The 21,524-nt window shown below is 41.5% G+C and overlaps 1 protein-coding gene across 7 annotated transcripts in view; it reads left to right on the top strand.

Moving 5' to 3' along the window:
* MTCL1 (microtubule crosslinking factor 1) overlaps nucleotides 1-11,428 on the top strand; it is a 201,278-nt gene extending 189,850 nt beyond the window's left edge. For 5 of the 7 annotated variants that reach the window (XM_034762628.1, XM_034762626.1, XM_034762625.1 and 2 more), the window contains 2 exons: nucleotides 239-1,799; nucleotides 10,194-11,428. In XM_034762628.1, the coding sequence (XP_034618519.1) occupies nucleotides 239-1,799; nucleotides 10,194-10,388 (1,756 nt within the window). In that variant the 3' untranslated portion in view covers nucleotides 10,389-11,428. Of the gene's footprint in view, nucleotides 1-238; nucleotides 1,800-7,285; nucleotides 7,344-10,193 lie in introns of all 7 variants that reach the window. The other 2 variants (XM_034762630.1, XM_034762627.1) reach the window with 1 other exon arrangement.
* The last annotated feature ends 10,096 nt before the right edge of the window (nucleotides 11,429-21,524 follow it).

The raw sequence follows: 21,524 nt of genomic DNA, 5'->3' as shown, positions 1-21,524 counted from the left end.
TGGATAATATATATTGAAAACTGTTGTAAAGCTGCATATTTTAAACCTTTACCAAGCAGTAGTTCTTGAGAAAATGTTTGCATTATGCAGCAATTCAAAAAGCAATAAAGGGAACTTTTAATAAATAGATTTTGAATGTGAGCTGGTTATATGGATTAATTTTCCCTCTGTTTTAAAGCAGAAATATTTCTATAAGGGTTTTCAATTATTTAATTTATGTTTTGTTTTTTTCCCTCAGGGCAGTGTCTGTTTCCTCCATGTCAGAATTCCACCGTTTGATGGATATTTCTCCATTCCTTCCTGAAAAGACCTTGCCTTCATCTAGTAGTAAGGAGGATATAACACCTCCTCTGTCCCCTGATGATCTGAAATACATTGAAGAGTTCAACAAAAACTGGGATTATAGTAACACCAGGATCCATAGTGGAGTTACAGAAAAGCCTGCAGAAGCCTGGGCAGAAAGGACAGAAAATGGGAAAGTAAGAAGTGATTCAACTTCAGATCCATTCCAAGCATCATCATGGTACCTTACCACCAGTGTTACTATGACAACCAATACCATGACGAACCCAGAGCCCTGCCAGAAGCAGCCACTGAGGAGTCACATTGTAACAGAAAAAATGGGGGTTAAGGTCTTTCACAGTCCGCCAGTTATCCGTAGGCTTGATAACTCAGCAGTAGCTGGTAATGGAGTGAAAAAACAGGTTGAGCCAGACTTTTTGTTTTCTGTGACCAAAGCTAAAGGGAGTGTGGGTGAGACAAAAGGTGCTTCCTCAGATGTGTTTGGGAGATGGTCTTGTGATCTCACCAAACACCATAAAGATTTTTTGGAAAGTGGTCTTCATCCTATTGAGCATCCTATTTGCACTGCTGTGGGTTTTGCCTCATCCTTGCAGAGCCTGGAACTGTCCAAGAACATGAGTGACGATATGAAGGAAGTAGCTTACTCTGTCAGAAATGCAATACGTTCTAACTCTAATTCGACAGAGCCTCAGTTTAAGGACATAGCTTGTCAAACCAATGGTATAAGAACTACAGGGACACAGACCACCCAGACAATCAGTGTTGGCTTACAGACAGAAACCTTGCGCAGCATCACCAGCAGTCCACACAAGTGTCTGACACCAAAGGGGGGCTCCACACCAATCTCATCACCATCAAGAAGTTTAAGGAGCAGGCAGGTAGCCCCTGCCATCGAAAAGGTCCAGGCCAAGTTTGAACGCACGTGCTGTTCTCCCAAATATGGTTCTCCAAAATTACAAAGAAAAATCCTCCCAAAAACAGATCAGCCAAATAACCGGACTTTACCAGGCACACCTCAGAAAGGATTCAGTGAGTCTGCTTGGGCTAGGTCAACTACTACAAGGGAGAGCCCAGTTCATACCACCATCAATGATGGCCTCTCCAGTTTGTTCAATATTATTGACCATACCCCTGTTGTTCAAGAGACCCTCCAAAAATGCACCAGGTCTAGCAGCCGATCTAGGTCAGCAGAACCGAGATCAGAACTGGGTCCCATGCAGGAAATGTGCACAAGTGCCCGTGGCCGGTCACCCAGTCCTCTCCGTTTGGGTGCAGAGATGGAAAAGGAAGAAGAGTCTGAGGCAACAAGTATCAGGCAGGATTTATCTGCTCCTCCGGGGTATACGCTTACAGAAAATGCTGCCAGGATCTTGAATAAGAAACTTTTGGAACATGCCTTAAAGGAAGAGAAAAGGCTAGCTTCACGCAGCCCACCGAGTCTTAGCAATGACAACAGCACAGGAGAAATATTCAAAGTAGAACCAGGGTCCATTGAGGTAATGAGTTTTTTTTCCCCTTCTATAATTAATTATTCTTTTCTTTCAGGAAATATCTTATTAGTTCTTTTATTAGTAATTGTTATTATAATTAGTTTATTATTATTTTATTTGTATTGTGGTATCTCCTGCAAGCCTCAGTTGCGGACCTGTTGTGCTAGGCACTGTACAAACACGCAATAAAAATGTGGTCCCTACCCCAAAAAGTTTACAATCTAAGTAGATTATGTTTTAAAATATTACTTAAGTAAACGTATGCTTTAAAGAATAAAGCTGACATATGCTAGTGGCTCTCCCCAGAATACCAGGAGTAAGAGTTACCTATCACATTGGAAAATACAGATGTGCTAGGCCCGGCAGGTTTTGAGGGAATGTAAATATTATCTTGGAAGAAAGGGTAATAACATTTCTGTTCAAGAATGAGTAATTGGTTTTAACAAGTCAGATGAAGAGAACAGTACATACATTTAATTTCCCTCCCTCTCCTTCCCACAGGAGTGACTTTACTGTAACTTTTGTGGATATCTCTGAATAAACTTGGCTCTGCTGTGTAGATTCTGTGTTTATGTAAGTCAATAAATAACACAAAGCTTGGAAATTTACTACTGTAGCCTTGCAAAATTATTGTGAAAATTGATTGGTCAAAGCATAAACCTACCATTACAGTGAAGAAATACCTATTGCTGTTTTACTCAGCTGTCTAAAAAATGTACCATTCATAATGTATCCCAGCAGATATGCATAAACATCATGGGTCAGATCTCCAGCTACAGCCAAAGAGAGTGTACAACATAGATCAAGGTGGTGTGCAAAGACAGACTAAAGCTCAATTATTAACTATTATCTAACATCCCTTGCCAGCTTGGGTTCTAACCTGGGTACAGCACTGTCATGTTGGTCAGTGATTGTCTCCTGGTGATGGATAAAAACAAGTAGTCAAGATTCTCTGGCCCCTTTATGTCACTCCAATAGCCAGTGCTCCTCTGCATTCCCAGCTGCTGGAATGCCTTCTTGGGATCATAGGCAGCTGGGTGCAATTTAGAGACACTCTGTCTGGTCTAAGTGGTGCAGACGGCTGAACCAGTGGCTGAACTGGCCCCTGGCCAGCCCCAGGACTAGGGAGTTGCAAAAGTGGCATGATGTTCCGGTGGACTGGAGGATCTGTTCCCAGGTCTCCATGCTGCTACTACTAGATTTCTCAGCTGCCTTCTACACAATGGATCATGAGGTGGTGTTGACATTTCTGCGATGCTTGGTGGGACCTGCCTTTAGGTGGCCTCATTCCTTTCTGTTAGGGAGTACCAAGAAGGCAATATTGCATATTTGCTCTTCTGCCCCAAGGGTTTCTCTCTTGCGTCACCTCAGGTGTCCGTGCTGTTATCTCTCTAGTTCAATGTGTATGTGAGACCAATAGCAGAATTAGTGAGGAGATACTGGCGGAAGTGTTTTCAGTTTGCAGATGACGTCCAGCTCTATACCTTTATCTTGTCCAGCCTGAGGTGTGTGTGGTTGAGTGCCTTCCTCAGTGTCTGTGTGAGTCTGAGGTATGTATGAGAACTAGCTGGCCAAGACTCAGTCCAGATAAAAAAGAGATTATTATGGTGGGTTAGGGGAATCAACCAGAGAATTCAACTGAAATTTTGTTGCCCTCCTACCCCTGCCTTATTATGGCTGTTTGTCTACATTTGTCGACAAAATTCTCAAGTTGGGGTCTGGTTAGATTCCTGGCTACCATCAAATAGCAGCAGTCAAGGACAGCTTTTCTCCACCTTGCTGTGGTCAGGGGGTTGTGACCTTTCCTCCCGGACTTGGACTTTGCTTCCATGATTATCCCTTTAGCTAGGACTGCTGGAATGTGCTCTATAAGAGCTACATCCGTTTGGAAGTGGCAACTGGTGCAGTGGCCCCATTGTTAGGTGGAGTATCTCACCCTGAGCATGTGACACCAGTGTTCTCATTTTATCTGCACTGACTGCTTCTTGGTTTCTGGGTGGAGTTTAAAGTGCTGATGTTGACCTGTTAAAATCCTAATGGTCTGGGTCTTACTTAATCTGTCCTGTCTCCTGTGGCCTCTCTCAGGTCAGTGAAGGTGCTCAAGCTAGAGGTCCCCTGGGTATATAAGAGGGGGAGCAGCTAGCAGGGTACTTATCATCAGGGCCCCTCTATTTTGGAATTCACTCCTTTGCATGGCCCCAAATAGCACCAATTTGTTGACTTTCAGGGCATGCCATAATCTCTGTTCTTCTAAACAGGCATTTAGAGCGGGATGAGGGAGGTGTTGGGGATCTGAGTGGTGGGAGATTTTGTCCTGCAATTTTTCTTTCTGTGACTGGTTGTTTTAAATGAGTGAAGTTTGCTCTTGTTTTGTTTTTAATAGTTATTGGACATATTTTCAATTGATAACAGAGCATCTAGATCTTTCATGTCGGTGCCCTTTATGTTTAAATTGAAATAAGTGAGAGAGACAGAGAGAGAGAAAGAGAGAGTGTATGTGTGGAGAGAGAGAGACACACAAACAATTTTTGCATTATCTGTAAAAATCAATGGAAGTGTGCACGTACCTCAGAATAAACAAAAGTGGAGAAAGCCGCTTTGCTGTCTTGGACTATCTTGGCCATGTATATATTTTTTTGGTTTATTTGAAAACCAGAAGTATAGCTGATGGATTACTGTTCCCATATAATTACATTTGTAAAAATATGTGTTGTACTCTCACAGCTTCACCTCAGCTTTGCTTTCAAGTTATCATTGAAAACTCTGGAATTCCATGTGTACCTTTGAAATGTCACAACAAATTTCCAGTATATAAAAGCTGAAGTTGTGCCACATCACCACAAATTGCTGTTGGCAAAAGTAACTAACTTCAAAACATGGGTATGGTGTCTGGTGATAGCCATACCTGATGCGATTTATCAGATAATCACAATGCTCATGGCAGACGACTGCAGCTCTTTGAAAATTCTCAAAACCAAAATGATGCCCATTGACCAACTCTTAGGATGTCAGGCCTCAGAGCCATTCCAGGGACCATGTCCCTTTTAAGAGTTAGATTGTGTCATTTACACACAGCGTTGTGCAGGGAGTGATGCAGAATTACAGCACCCCAGGGGAAGGGAGGCACCAGAGAGACACCGCCTCAGGCAGGCACAATTTTTTCTGGGGCTTCCCCACATGCAGGGGTTGCACAATGTATTCCATCTGCTCCCTCAGTGCACCAGCCTCATGAGGAGCAGAGGAGGTAAAGCCGTGAGACTGCCTCTTTCCCACCCTTTTATACCTTCTGTTGAGCATCTTTTTCTCCAGGGAAGTGGTAGACGGAAGCAGCCCCCTGTGCGTCCCAGAATGCAGGGACTGGGGGAGTGCATGGGAGGCTCTCACACAGCCACACACAGCGGAGGGGAAGCTTCTTGCTTCCCCTTTGCAAGGCCCACTCATAGTCTGGCACTGAGTAAACATTTGGTTTTGACAGGGGATTAGTTGCTAGCTGCACAGGTTACAGCCATAGCGTCCCATCCCCTCCCAGGAACGTGCGCTGTTCCCCTGAAGGGGTAACTTTGTGAGCTTCACTCAGATGTGTTAATTTTCCAAAATGTGGTGGGGTTTTAAAGAGACATGTTTGTGGAATGTTGATTTGTTGTTGGAAACGAAGCTGTAAATAAGTTTAGGATCTGAATATGCCTTGGGTTACTTATGGATTACACTGTCCACATATGTCTGAGCCTCACCTAGAAGGCATGCTATGCTGAGTGAAATGCCATGTCAGTGCTGCTGCTGCCACCACCTCTCTGTGTAGGATTTTTGCGGTGTCTCTTCTTTACTTACCTATCTCCAGCCAATAGAAGTGACCATCACACCAAAGAGACCATTCCCTTCTTTGTAGTCATGGCATGATACATTAATTACTCCTGGGGACATTCTGCGCCAAAAAATTTAAAATTCTGTGCATAATATTTTAAAATTATGCACATTTTATTTGTCAAAATAACACTACATAATCACACCAGTTTCAATTATTTTGGTAATTTATTTCAAAATACCAGTCAGCAAGTATGTCTGTAACAATACAGACACACACAAAAATTCCCCCAAGATTAGAGAGTTAAAGAAACCCCTATGACAACCCAGTCCCTGTTTCTCTGCCTCATGCTTGGTCCCAGGTTCCAGGAGATTCCTGCGCACCGCTGTCTCCTTCCCTCAGGGTGTGCTGGGAATTGCAGCTGCCAGGAACCCTCTGTCTCCCTCAACTCTTCTCCCTCCCCTTCCTCCCCGCCCGTGTCTTCTATGTGCGAGCTGGGCTCTGCCAGGTCCAGCGGTCCCTAGTGGCAGCCAGCAGCACTGCAGCCCATTTCTGTGGGAGAAAGGAAATTCTGCACACACAACATTAATTTCTGCAAAATTCAGCATTGCGCAGTGGTGCAGAATTTCCTGAGGCGTAATTAATGACTTTAAAACCTGCATGGAGCACCAGTTGGCAGCTTTTTTTGTTTGAACTTCTGGAGTTGCAGTTATTTCCTTTTACATTTCTGCTGAAACGCTGGAATTTATTTTCAATATCTAGCTACACACAATGGTAATAGCTCTGTTTGCATTCTAACTTGCTCAGAGCTGCTTACAAGCAAATTCATATCCACCACCAGATTTGGCCTACCAGTGCCTTATCCTGCTAATTCACTAAACCACTATTGTAGCAGGTAGTCGTGGGGTTTATAAATATTGCCATTGATAACTTTAGCAGGTTAGACACAAAAAAGTGACATGAAGATTCCTTTTCTGAGCCTGGCAGGTACTTAGAGCATTATATAGGTCACATTATCATACTGGGGCTGAAGAAGAGAAAACACTCCTGGAAGGCATATCCAGCAAGAAACCTAATCTTTCCACCTCTGTTCTTAATGGCTGAGTAATTGCTGAACATACCCAGCTGAACCACTCAGGAATTGGGCGGAGGGAAGATGGCATCAGAGTAAAGTGCTTTTACTTCAGCTGAGCCTCCCTTTTACTGTCATTAAATGGACTAAGAAGGAAGGGTGAAGCAAATATCTATCAAAGCCTTATATGGCTTCAGAGTAACATAAAACATCAGTGGGTTTTTCTTTGTTATGAATTTACAGATATTCTCTCACTTAAAATCAAACGAAGGAAAAAACAACCCTGCAGTATTCCTCCTTCATGGTAACATTGTTTTCCCTCACCTAAATATGAATTGTCAAAGGATAGCATATATCTTTCTCCACTTAGAAGGAATGCTTGGATTCTTTAATGCTATGTCCATTTCTAAGACAGTGCAAGGTTGGTTGGTTTGTTCTCTAAATCTGATTGTTAGAGTCTTTTCTCTTAGCCCTCCCATGACATCTGGTAACATGATATGAGCAGTAGTGACGTCTGATGAGCTCTTCCTTTCTGAGTATACATCTTAACTTAAAAAAAAACAACTGTCCAACCTATTTGCTTTCTTTTTTTCTTTTTCTTTTTTCTATCCTGTCCAGAACCAAACTGTCTTACTAACTGCCCCCTGGGGACTCTAACCCTGCCTGCCTCACTGCTGTAAGTTCTTTCTACCTTGTTTCCACAACTGACTGAAAGCTTTAGTTTTGAAACTTTGAGCTAGTGGAGATATGTAAGTAGCAATAACAACTACAATACTTGAGGTAGCCAAGAACATCCAATAGCAGCTGATTCCTATACAGTTCTGCCCTTGAAATGTTTCTTTCTGACTTGGAATAGTATACTTTAAAGATTGGCCTATTCTGCCTTCTGCCATCATTATGTTGGACATGAACATTGATAGCTCCCACTAGCTTCCTTGAGATTTAAATGGACACTGTCAGGTCAAATGTAGGCCAAAATTTAAATTCTGTGAATATAAGCTTTTACAAAACCTAGGACCAATATAAATGTATCCATGATTCCCTCCAATTTTCCTCCCTCCCTTCCTCCCTCCAATTTTCAATGGCAATACTTTTCCAACAAATACTCACAACCCTGTAGTGTTTTCAACAATCTAAAAGTGAAACTGACTAGAAACAAAAATTTGAAATTATCTAGCCCATTTTTATGATCTAAGCTTAGAAACATGAACAATCAATTATCAGAATAAATAACCAAAAGGAAATGTCATTTTTATAAATTACAGTTTTAATGATCGATGGTAGTTGCATGAAATTTAGATTTTTAAAAATAATATTTTGGCAGTGTTCTTTTAATTCTTTCATTTCCTTCACGCATTCTAAGAGCATAGACCGATAATTAGGATTAATGTGCATGTTATCATGACTCCTAGAAAAGATTAATTTTTCAGCCAACACATTAAAAGACTGTGCTGCCAGTTACCTGTGTGCCCTGAAGCACCAGGACTTGCTTGTGCAATGTGTGTTGGGCTGTACATGTATATATCACCAATAAGAATGAGGAGGACTTAACCCTGCCTTTCTGTCAAAGCTGACTAACATCTGTGGCTATATTACATAGATAGCCAAAATTGTTTACCATTGCCATAATATTGACTCCCTCTCGGTTTGCTAAAAGCAAACAACGCTAGAAAAATGTAATTAAAAGCTGCTATTTCAATAGAGACACAAGCCCAGAAAAATACAGTCTCAGCTCATCCTGTTGTGCCTCCTGTAGGTATTGGTGCACATAGGGACTTCTGTTAGAAAGTCTCAGCACAGTACGACATACTGTGTATTCCTTAGGCACAACAGGATAAGGTGAAGTAAGGACACAGAGGCAGTATCCTTACTAGTATTGAGTTATACTTCAATCTTAATGTTGTTTTAACAGAGAGTTGTTTTTAAGTTTGTAGTACAAATGTGTATGTCTGCAGGTGATCGTAGGGCTCTTTGCTAACCAGCACTTATGTCATTCACAATATAGTACTGCTCTCCAGAAATGCTGAGGGCATCTCAATAGAACATGATCTTAAACAGTAATGTGGTGTTACTGATCACACTTTTAGCTGCCTACTGTGTAAAGGTTAGGGGTTGGCCCTTCTCAGAGGCTTGCTGAGCTCTAGTGATACTCTCCTCCACAACCTACATATGTATGTGCCGCACACACAGGTAGTCTGATGTCCTCTGGCTCTCTTGTTCCACAACATTCATCTTCCTTCCCATTTTATTGTCTGAGATACTTCTGTATTACATCATCTTGCGTATCATATCATGTTACCTAATTCAATATTTCTTAGTCACTTTCCTCTCTCTCTCCATACATAGCATGGCATGATATTAAATTTTTTACTTCCTATTTATTGCTCTACTGGTATTTTAGTTTTGTTTTTGGGTTTTTTGGCTTATCATTCGTTAGCTCTTCCTTTGCATCATTTGATTTATAAGCTCTGCCTTCATATTTTGCCAGTTTGTATTCAGATTTTATTATAGTAACTTGCACATAACTCTTTCACCCTTTACAGCGATCTCTCTTCAGTGTATACATTTCTATATGTTGACAAACTTGGCTGATTTGCTTTTATAGTTTCTAAGCTATTCAGTAAGCCTCAGAAATTGAAGATTTTTGCTTTGGTAGCACAAGGCAGCCACGCTTCAAGTAATCAGTCAACTTGATGTAATGGGCATGCAAAACATGCATGAAATCTATCTGTTCTGTGGGAGAAGTCTATCAATATTAGAAGTAATTATCAACTTTTAAATATAAATAGGGTGCCGGTGTGAAAAATCACAAGTGCTGTTTGTCTCTACTTGCATAGAAGGCCTACAGATCCTGCTGCAGTGAGAAGATGTTGTAGCAAATTAAATTTTCAGCCCTGCAGATTTTCATCCTTTTTTTAATTGTGGATATCCATCTTTAACCTACAGTACCACTGAATTCCTGTAACTCAGGCGCAGTCAGTTGGCAACAAGGATTGATACGTTGTAGATATTCAGTTCAAGTTGTTAAGCAAGTCTCCTCTCTAACGTGGTTGGAAGCAGTAACTAGTCCCATGCTTAGTACTCTCCAGCTAAGCAAGTCTTGCCTGCATTTCAGTCTGACCTCTGAAGCAGAGGAATGAGTGAGTGCCTGCCTTTCACCTCACTTGCAAATGAAATACCTGCCACTGTGCTCCCAGTTTAGCATTTTGAAGCAATGTGATGGATAGTGGGGTTTATTGAATTATCATGCAAATATATCTTTCAGTTCTTTTTCTTGTAGTCCAAGGAATATTAGCAAACGGAAGTTTGTCAACTGCTTCAGTTCACCAAAACCTTCTCTCTTTTCTTCTTTCCTTTTCTGTTCCATCAGTCACAGACGTAAATGTAGATATTTTTGTGTGCAGAAAAGTGTGCTGCTTGGTTTTGTTCCCTCTCACAAGATGCTTAGTTATCATTTGGTTTTTTTGCACATGTAAATGGGCAGTATACAAGTTACTAATATTTTTTCCATCTGTTTTCTGCAAAGGAACTACCTTGTTCCGCACTAGCTCCGTCCCTAGAATCCTGCTTCTCACGGCCAGAGAGACCAGCAAATCGGCGCCCACCTTCAAGATGGGCTTCACATTCCCCTACTGCCTCACAATCTCAGTCAACTGGAGATTTGACTTCCTTTGAGGAATATGGAAGCAAGGAACTGCCGATGGAGAACCCAAACCAGTGATGCAAGCCTGCATGAATTATCACGGGAAGAATTCACTGTAATTTGCATTTTAGCACGATCACCATGGCCCGTCTTTCTCAACAAAGAGAGATCTAGTTGTTGAGGTCAACGAATGTTTTCAAGCTCAGCTGCTGAATGTCCAACCTGTGAAACAGCGATGTTTCTAGAATGAAACAGTTAACGTGCCTGTAATAACTTAATTTTTTCATAGCTCAGAAAACTATTTTTGTCTCCATCTTTTCTACATACAGTCTATTAACAAAAAAGGTAAAATGATATAAATATAAAGAATAAGATTTAAAATAAAATGTAAGTTTTAAGGGAAACTGAATGCACTCTCTCTCCCCCAGTACTGACTGCCTTTTTGTTATATTTGCACTGTTGTGTTTTTTATTTTGGTTATTTGGGGGGGGGGGTCTGAGGGTTTTTTGTTTTGTTGTCCCCATGTAAAACTAGGGTCTTTTTAAAGTTAATTTTATTCTATTTTAATGTCAGTGTCACCAATTTTAAAAGAGGAAGGTTCTTAGGGATGCTTCATATTGTCAGAAGCAGTACATTTTAAGTAGTGAAAGCCATTAAGGTAGTTGACTAGAATTGAATTAAATAAGCTGGAGGGGAATACAGGTAAACACACCACATTTAAAAGAGAAAAGAATGCCTCAGAAAGTCTTGTGAAGTTAGCTGTATAATACACATACAATACTTGACTTGCATGCCTTTGGGTTCCTAGCACTTTAGTGCATGTACATACTGTTGCTCTACTCGTACCATCACATAAATGTGAGTCAACCCGTTTCACTGTAATATTGTTGTGAAAGTATCTGTACTGTACTTTTATTGTTGGTATTCTAGAATTGACTATACAAAAAAAGTTTTTAAATTATTGTTAACAGTTCAGCTGGCTATGTACAGTGTTTACTGAGAACTTTCTTTGTTTTGGGAAAACATTGAGAACTCTGGGCATACTAAATTGTGATTGGTCTTGTTTGAGTCTGTTTGAGACCATGTGAAGTGGAAATAAAACCCTCAATATTTACAAACTGCTAGAGTGCTTCAGAATGTTTGTTTCTGATCTGCGATTCTCTATGTTCATTCAACTGAGAACACTTCCTTCTTCTACAAAAGGAAAGCAGCAAAAGTTTGTTTAAAGAATTGAGATATTGACATACATACACACTCTGGGCCTGCTTCAATGCCCAATGGAAAGACCTCCCCCACAGATTTCAGTGGGCATTGGATCAGGCCCTGCATGCAAATATGATCTAACCAATTTAGAGAATTTCTTGTTTTCTTTACTGTATTCTGCAAAAAACAGAGGTCAGGACTTTTTTTCCCCAACTCCTTTGATAAATTATTTTTGGGGTGTGGTTTCCAATCATTTGTTTGTGTGAAAATAAGCACACGTGTAATTTCTGTTCAGTACTTTTTGTGAATGTTAAATATAGCTACATTATCTTGATTTTTTTAACTTACTTTGGTCACCATCAGTATGCCAACATTTATCCAGGTAGCACGCAGAGGTATTTTGAGACATTGCTATCTGCCTAGACTGTTTATAGGAAATGACTTCACAACGTCCACTACCACTCTGGTGGCAACTGTCCATTTATGGTTTTGCTGCAGTGCCCGTTCCTGTAATATCTAAGTGCTAAACTGAATTGATATCTTTAAAGCAATGTTCATGGTGGAATTAGAGTGAACTCAGTTCTTCTCTTCTAGGGTTGTTTTTTCTTGCCATGTTCGTATTTCCTTGTTGTCTGTTAAGGCAAGAAGACTTTGGCAAATGAGTGAACCTTAGTGTTCTAAAGAGGGCAAGCCTATACTTCCTCCTAGAATTTGTTCCAAAAGTGAGTACCTTTGCCTTTGAAGACTTTCTCCCTGGCTTTCACAAGCTTCATCCTAGACCTTGTTATCAGCATTTTCCCAGAGATCACAGCTGACAAAGGAGGGTCACGGAGAAAAAGAGATGCCCTAATTGTGGGTAAGTGTTGAGTTTTTTATGTCAACCAATGTATGATGCATCACTGCTATTCTGTTGGGGCAGCAAATATTTTCTTACTTTTTTTATGTGAGCAACTATTAATTTTCACTGAATTACTGTGTTATTTGATTCAAAATGTTTGAGAGACATCACTGGAGCAAGGAAAAGATTTTCTGAAAGTGAACATTTTGTTGCTCCATTGCTTAAAGCTTTTATAGCTAGAAAACCTTTTGTAATAATTACTTGGTTTTCTGCACAAGTATTAACTGATAACTCAGAACACTGTGCTGGCCATCTCAATCCTGAAGTTTCAGTTCAGCCCTTGCATTCCTCAACCTCTCTCTCTCTCTCTCACTCTCTGTTTAAAAGGTCCAAGAATGGTTGCAGTTATTACAAAAGTGGTATTATATCTCAAAGTCAGAAAAAGTCCCTGACTGCCTTCAAATCTTACAAATGCTAAAACAGCCATGTTAGAGAAGACGGAGTTGGTGGACATTGTTTCTTAGGTTGGCAAAGTGTTCTCTCCGAGATCAAATATGTTATTGTACGGGTGAATGAACAATACTGAAGATCACAGAGATCAAAGTGCAAATTTGTTTCTTACGATATTCATAGTAATTTTTTTTTATTTTAAATAATGCAGCGCAAAAGTGCACATAACTGGTTAATGGCTTGCTACCATAAAGTGATATTTGCTTCTGAAATCAGCGACTACAGCCAGCCCAAGGGATTAGGACCTGAAATAGTAAGATGTCTGAGGATAAACAGCTTGCTGCACTTTGTCAAGTCAACTGCTTACATAACAGCAGGACTCTCTAAAACCAGAGAGAAGGATGGAGCACAGAAAGAGAAGGTCAGCACATAGAAATTCTTCAAATGATCTTAAAATACCATTAAAAAAACATAAAATCCTTTCTAGTCTAATTAGCGAATACAACAGCAGCATCCAAAATGTTACACATTTCCACAGGCTCTTTGGAATCATCAAGGCTTTTATCTTCCAATACTGCTGCAGGTGATGGGGGGAGGAAGGGGTTTCTTTTTATCCTGGCACATTCTATAAATACTTAAATAAATCTTTACATGAATTATAGGCCTGTAATCCAGCTAAGGTTATTTTAAGGGAAGTCTGAGATAAAGTAAAAGCCCAGATGTCAGAAAGCTTGTGGGTAATTCAGTATCTGTTAGGTTGTTGAATTATTACCTCACCAAAAAATGCAGGCAAGAGAATCCTAGTAGACTGCCACACAAATTCACACTTCAAAGGGTGTGAATGTGACTGTCCTGGCTGCTCCTGATGAGATTGAAATATATAGCTGGGTTTCATTGAGCCTTGTTGGCACCTGACCCCTTGGCCTTGAGATACGCCTAGTGTTCTGACTTCAATGCAACTCTCTGTGATCTATTCAATAGGGATGTGTTCTTGCATTGTGTCTCACCAGCAGGACTCCATCGCAATTCCGCTCTTCCTCCAACCAGCATGTGAGGGCTCAGGGACAAGCGGCACCTGTAATCTCCCCCAGTCTCTACCATAGGCATTCTCTCCACGTGACAGGCCTCTATCTGCACACTTCCCAGAGTGGAACCCCATGGTCCAGCCTACATTACACTAGCTCACCAGACTACAACACCTCCTATTCCCACTGACCTGCCAGTTATAGGGTGCGTGGTGCTTTATACTTCCTTGCAGTCCCTCACAACTGCACCCCTCAACTGCTACCTTTACTGTTCTGCCCTTGGAACCCTGTGATTCTGCTACTCTCAGACTGGATGCCAGGGTGGTAGTCCACCATTTTCCAACTGTGTTAGCACTACAAGCCCCACTGCAATTGGCACCTGCAAGACACTCCTCTCCAGGTGCCAGTGGTTGGTTAAAGTGACTTAGAACAGCGCCTTCCAAACAGCCATGTTGCCCATTTGCCCAAAGGTAACCTGGAAGCAGGGAGAAAGGATTAAACCCACAATGGGCCCGCACCCTAGGTCTTGCCTACAGCTCATCACCTCTCCCAAATCTTAGGTGAGCCTAGCTGTCCCAGACATCCCACAGAGCCCCTGCCTTAGTTCCATGGTCCTGCTGCAGGCTTTGTCTTTATCTGGGCAGGAGACAGTCTCTCCTCCTGTAGTGTCTGTCTGTCACTCTCTCTCTCCCCACCCCCCCCTTCTCTCTACGTGTCTGTCCTGCCGAGTCTATCTCTGAGCAGCTGCTGCCTGCTCACCTACCTTTTTCTCTCTAGGCATCGGTTTTTAGAAGTTTATTGTTCTTTTGATCTTAAGCTCTGGCCCTGGAAAAAATAGGCCTGTTAACCTGGCTAGCAACAGGCAGGTAGTAATTCCCAATGACTAGATCACCCATTGTTTTCCTAAGAACCCTGGTATTATTCTCATTGGAGATACTTTATCTCTGTCATTGTTTTGTTTCCTGCTTGTTCCTCTTTTGATTTATCTCCATTCAGCCAGCCAGAACAAATCAAGGAGGTAAATTGAGGTACATATAATTTTCATATAAAATAATACTGGTATCTCCTTCGTTCTCCACACAGTCAAATCTGCTTTCTAGACAGGCTTACCGACTTCAGGCAGGCTCTGCATCCATTTTCCAGCTGGTGATACCTCTAAAGCTTTACAAGGTCAAGGGCCACTTTCAGAAGAGAGGCCATACTTCTCAGCTACTTCTCATCGGGCTTCTGGATAGCCCTCCAACTCATGGCCCTATTCCCTAAGAGCAGAGATCCAAGACCTGCTGCTCAAAATGGCCATTTTCCCATTTCTTCTGGTGGCAAGATGTTAAGGCTTCTCTATATTTCATTGCCTGTAAAGATACTGGAGACTGGAGGCTCTCGCCTGGTCCTGAACTTGTATTTTGTCAGCAAGCTTCGCAAACCAATTTCCATATGACTGTCTTTACTGACCCAAGTTCAGCCTAGAGTCCATGCTGGCTTTCACTAGTGGAGGTCTCCAGCCGTGGAACATCAGTCAGGCACGAGGTGATAACAGTGCAGCCTTTCTTCCACCAGTTGGTTTGAGAAGTCCAGTGTTACCCAAAAAGTGAGCAACCCTAGTCAAAGAGAGGCTGTGGCTAGGGCAGCTGGGGCTGCACTGATTCAGTGCATCTCCTAGGCAGCTTCTGCCATTGGGACCCCCAGTTGTAACTTAAAATTATCCTCCCCTCGCAGGAGCCCTCCTGAAAGGGTAGGTGGCGGGAATACCTCCGGCTCTCCCTAATGGGCACGGGGACCCAGTTTGCACAAGGCTGTGTGACTTTAGTCCTATGTCTATAAGGTAAGATGAGAGAAGAGAGGATTGTGGTAAAAAGAGAGGCAACTTCCCCTTTTCTTTCTAGCAAGGTAGTGTGGTTCAGCTGCACCAAAAATAGTTATACCTGAATGGAAAGAGAGAAAATTATTTTGCACATTGAAATTTAAACTGAGATCAGCCTTACAATGTCCTCTTTACATGTGCTGAGTATTACCAGGTAAGAGACTGCTGCTGCAACATACAATGTGAATCCTATCAAATGCTAACAAAGGTGAATTTTGTTTTGTGTTATTAAATGCCTGGATTTTTACACTTTAATGAGATTTTAATCCCTCCAGTAGGATGTCCTGGACACAGACATTTTCTTCAAATCTCACTCTACATGCTTCTCCTTTGCTCTTCAGCACTTCGAATCCCCATGCATTAGGATCTGGAAGTAAAAGTCAAGAGAAAACGTACCATATCAAAGACATATTTTAGACTGGTACTTTTCTTATTGGATTCACTGCTTCTGAAACACCAAAACCTGCAAAAATGAACCATTTTAGCTTCCAAAGTCTTCCTGTAAGTTGCAACCTTGGTCTTTCCACCTTGTCTTCTTATCTGCAGTATGAGTTGACTAGCACACTTTTGAGCAATTTAAAAGAATACATAATTATTATAATAATAATCCTCTCAAGCTGTATTTCTCCACCTCCCTCTCCTCCCTAGGCTTTTGTACCCAAGCTCCAGCCACAATGTCACACAGCTATTTTTAGCCCGGTAGCATGAGCTCAAATCTGTCTTGTTTCTTTGAGGTTCACAGACTGGAATTGAAATTCACCTCTAATCTTCATTTAGCGCCTCCCAATGAGGTTATTGTAGGCACAGAGAAGCTATATGCATTCCTTTGTCTGACTTCCTTCATGTTACATTAGTAAAATAGAAACAGGCATCTGACGAAGTGGGTATTCACCCACGAACGCTTATGCTCCAGTACATCTGTTAGTCTTAAAGGTGCCACAGGACTCTCTGTTGCTTTTTACAGATGCAGACTAACACGGCTACCCCTCTGATAGTAGAATAGAAGAACACTTAATTACTGTCCACACATGTACATATGTTAAGGCAGTCATTTTATCAGCTAATTCCATGACAAAACTCATGACTTTTGAGAGGGGTATTTTCTTAGTGCAAGTTTACATGTTTTGTCATGGAAATCATATCTCTGACAAAATCACTGCCCTGGTTCTACGAATTAGCTCTGTTCCCCTTCCCACACGAGGTGGCCAACAACAACAACAATATGTTTCCACCACATATTTATATTTCCAATGCAACAAAAGGAAGTGTGGTTTTGTATGTCCCTCTTATGTGCTTAATAAACATATATATGTACAGTCATACAAAAAGCCAGCATCAACACAATGGTAACGTTGAGAAAACAAGCACCCAAGAGTCAGGAAAGGCAGAAGTAAGACCCTTAACCCTAAGGAATGTACCTTAAAATAATGGGGCTGGTTCGAATCTCACTTAAACCTGTTTTATGCCAGTGTGACTCTGATGGAGTTACTCCTGTTTTGTGCCAGGGTACTTTACAGAGTTGGACCCACTGCCTCTCTCTTATTTTATTTCTCAAAGTAATGCGATGTGTAATAGACAACAAGCAACAGTTCTATAACTGTGTTTGATGGATGAGCTCCTGTTGCAGAAGAGAATTCAAACTCCTGAAGGGACTGACATGCTAGCTGATGCCATGTTAAAGGGCAAAGTGATTACCCAACAGTAGAAAGATAACGTAGCATTATTCCCTGAATTATAAAACCTCTTTACAGCAAGAGAGGAAGCAAAATTATGTTATTTATTCAGAAACTGCAGCATTACAGTTCGACATGTCAGCACTAATCATCTCCCCCTTTATGTGGATTACCTTTTACTCAGCAAATTATTAGCACATTTTTCTAGAACTGACCTAAATAATTTAGTAGAAACAGTAGAGTCAGACGACTTTGACTATACTTTTGGTTAGAAGGACTACAGGGACAGTGATTAGCAGTCTTCCTGACTTACATTAATTCTTCTTAAAGAACTGTGAAAAACTCTATTGTGGACCCAATCCTACAAACCCTTAGTGCTAAGGATAGTGTGCGCTTTGTTTAGAAGTCCCATTTAGTTAGTAAGTCCTATGATTAGCCCAGAACTAGGGATGCTGGTCTTTCCAAGCCCAGAGGCACCAACCTCCAATTCTAATCACCTGAAAGCCAACTCGGAGGATCTTTGTGGTGCATTCTACCAAGCAGATGAGATAAAAGATCCTCAGATTAGATGGAAGGAATTCCGAAGCAGAAATGGGAAACAGGCACCAGCATGAAAAAAAGGAGCGAACCTATTGTATCTGAGGCCACTCTTGATCTGAAAAAAAAAAAAACCCACCCAAAATTAAATTGCCATTTGAGATAATTAGTGTGTTCCCTAAATTTACAGTGGCCCACATACCGGAAACATCCAGGTTTCTGCCTCTATTTTCTTGTCACAGTAGTCAAGGACTCAGTACCAGCTGGGATAAATTCACACACACATAATTGAAGCCCTTAGAGCTTGTCGGGCAGGGACTAGCCAAATTGAAGACGCAATTTGACATCTTTAACCTTGAAGTCCATTAGGCCAGGCTTCAAGTGATTCTAGTCTCTGTCAGGGTGACACACAATGCTGACAGAGAAGCTTATTAACCTTGTGTATTATGGCAATGCAGACACAGTAATTACAGCCTCGAAGCAATGGTTTAAACACCGAGTAGTGTATCATGTACAGGAAGTTCACTGCTAGCTGTTTGGAGACAGTAACCCAAAGGTTACTGTTCAGAGGCAAAATACATGCAGCAACATATTCCATGTTAACAAACTTTTTAAAGAAATATATAGCGGAAAAGTGACCACTTTTAAACAATTAACCCAGAAACAGAAGGCAACTGAATCAAATGCATGCAGGAGTATGGAGTACCAGAGTATACTGCACCATGGCTGGGGCCACAAACAAACCTCTCCCAATTTTTGCTTTACATTGTAGATAAAATGTTCAGTTTTCAACATTTATTTCATGAGGAAAATAAAATTGGGGAAAAGGGAGGTTTTTTGTTTTTGTTTTTTTGTTTGTTTGTTTTTTACCTCCTGGAATGGGCCAGCTGGATTTTTTTCTTTACTTTTTAGCACTACTTGTAATTCTTGCTTCTAGCCCTGCTCCCATTCCTCCCTGGGAAATAGCAGAGCCAACAGCCAGGTCTTGAAAAATGAAGAGCAACAACGCTTATTATTATTCTTCAGTTTAAATCCGTTCACTTGTGGTTTTAAACGTATTTGTTCAGGGAAGCTCAACCTAAAATAAGAAGATAAAGTACAACTATAACAGGGGTTCTCAAACTGGGGGTTGGGACCCCTCAGGGGGTCACGAGGTTATTACATGGGGGTCGCAAGCTGTCAGCCTCCACCCCAAACCCCTCTTTGCCTCCAGCATTTATAATGGTGTTAAATATATTTAAAAGTATTTTTAATGTATAAGGGGGTCGCACGCAGAGGCTTGCTGTGTGAAAGGGGTCACCAGTACAAAAGTTTGAGAGCCACTGAACTATAATATATACCTTTAAATGTGGGCTAAATGGTCAGTCAAAACCATGCTTTAATTAGCTTTGTATTTCTTTGTGAGTAAAGGCTGGCATTTTCTATGCTCATGAAAGACTAGGATTTACAATGGCAAAAAAAAATCTCTAGGGAATATGTCATAGGTCATTTTCTTTCCTTCCTTACTCATTTTTGCTGGTAAATTTCAGTTCTTTTTCATTAGGTTTCTTGCATTTGGCTCCCTCCCTGAATAGAGGAAACACATAGGCATTACCGAATGATGTGTACATTCTCTTCCTAGCTTTCTCACAGAGCGTTTGGCTTCCCAGCAAGCAGCTCAGAGTACTATCATGAATGTAAAACAAGCTCTAGCTTTAGGCAGCAACATACAGCACACTGGCACACACATCAAATTGCATACAAAGCCTTCTCCATTCCAGAATTGTTTTAGAAGGTGCTGCTAGGGTGTGTAAATATAGAACATCTGTCCGATGTGGCATGGCTTTGGAGTGCTTTATAATGAATGTTAAAAATATCCACACATTCCATTATAAGTGCATATGTTTTGCTAATGCTGCTAAAAGTTACATGGTCCCTCATCGTTATTTTGAAAGATTATTGTGAATAACTGAAAAATTAGCCCCTTGAACTCTTTACCTCAGGTTATGAACAATGGGGAAGATTGCACGAATCTAAATGTAAAACCAGCCAAATTACTTGGACTGTGCTTGGTTGATTGGATTTTCTGGGAAGCCTGGATTTTGGCAATAGGGGCCAGGGCAGACTCAGATGGAGGGCACTAATGTTCACTTAGTGGGGCTGTGCAGGTATCTGGAAGGCAATCAGGTTGGGAGCACTTGTTATTAGGGTAACCACTGCTTGCACTCAGTGATGGACACCCAATATTTTACAAATGGGAAAAATGAACATAGGTGTTAAGTCCCAAATGAAATCAAAAGGAGTTGTGGGTACTCAGCATCTGTAGAACCTCATCTTCAGGTGTCTATAGTTGGGCACCCAAAATTTGGTTATATTCTACCCTAGTCTACTCAAGTTCTTATACCACACTCCTCCCTGTAGTATTTGAGTGCCTTCCAGTAGTACCTTGAACAACATGACTAACATCTGTCGCATGTTTGTTCTCTCATCCTCTAACGGGGGTGAGAAATGTGTGCAGTGGAATTTTTTTAACGATATATAGGTTAAAATCCAAGGATCAAGATAAGGATCAAGACCTTAAACTTGATTGGATAGTCTAGGACAGGGATTGGCAACCTTTGGCACGTGGCCTGTCAGGGAAATCTGCTGGTGGGCCGGGACGCTTTGTTTACCTGCAGCGTCCGCGGGTTCGGCCAATCTCAGCTCCCACTGGACACGGTTCGCTGTTCCAGGCCAATGGGGGCTGCGGGAAGCGGCGCGGGCCGAGGGATGTGCTGGCTGCCACTTCCCACAGTCCCCGTTGGCCTGGAACGGCGAACCGCGGCCAGTGGGAGTTGCGATTGGCCAAACCTGCGGATGCTGCAGGTAAACAAACCATCCCGGCCCGCCAGCAGATTTCCCTGATGGGCCGTGTGCCAAAGGTTGCCGATCCCTGGTCTAGGGGAAGCCAGTGTACGGAGCAGAGGATGGTTTGGTGTGATTGCAGTAGCTCATGTTGCTGAGGAGACTCACTGCTGTGTTCTGTACTAGCTGGAGCTTCCTAAGCACAGATGACTTCATATCCAGGTATATTACACTGCTGTAGTCCAGGTGACAAAGGTGTGAATAACTGAGGCCAGATCATTGTTGCAGAGGATGGAACAGTGTCTCCTAGCCAACTGGGGTAAAATCTGTTTAAGGCCTTTGCAGGAGTCGGGGACAGAACTCAAGGTGCTCGGGCACTACATTGATGTGCCCAACAACTACATATCAGAAATTTGTGGTGCCCACTCTTGTGTTCAGGCCACACCTGTCTTTTCATTATCCTGATAATACAATAATCTTGCTCTGGGTGCCTTCATGACATGTCCTTAGCAGTAAAAAAGGCCTGACATTCCTAGCCTTTATAGAGTGGCAAAGTGATTATGGAAATGTCAGGTTCTATTCAGTATGGCTTACATCTAGATATTAAACAAGTCAATTGGTAAAGTGAAGCTGAGAAGAAAATGGATTTTTTGCTTTATCAATAATAATGTATATCTTGTTTTGAATATTATCAGAACATTTTTAATGGTTTACCCTTATTTTGGTATATGTAATAGCATTGTATCTAGGCGCTTGGGTTTGTATTTCTGATAGAATCATGGCTGATCTCAAATAAGCTTTATA

The sequence above is a fragment of the Trachemys scripta genome, chromosome 2, assembly GCF_013100865.1.
Source record: "Trachemys scripta elegans isolate TJP31775 chromosome 2, CAS_Tse_1.0, whole genome shotgun sequence".
In the NCBI taxonomy this organism is placed as follows: domain Eukaryota; kingdom Metazoa; phylum Chordata; order Testudines; family Emydidae; genus Trachemys; species Trachemys scripta.
This window is presented reverse-complemented; position numbering and strand designations above follow the sequence as displayed.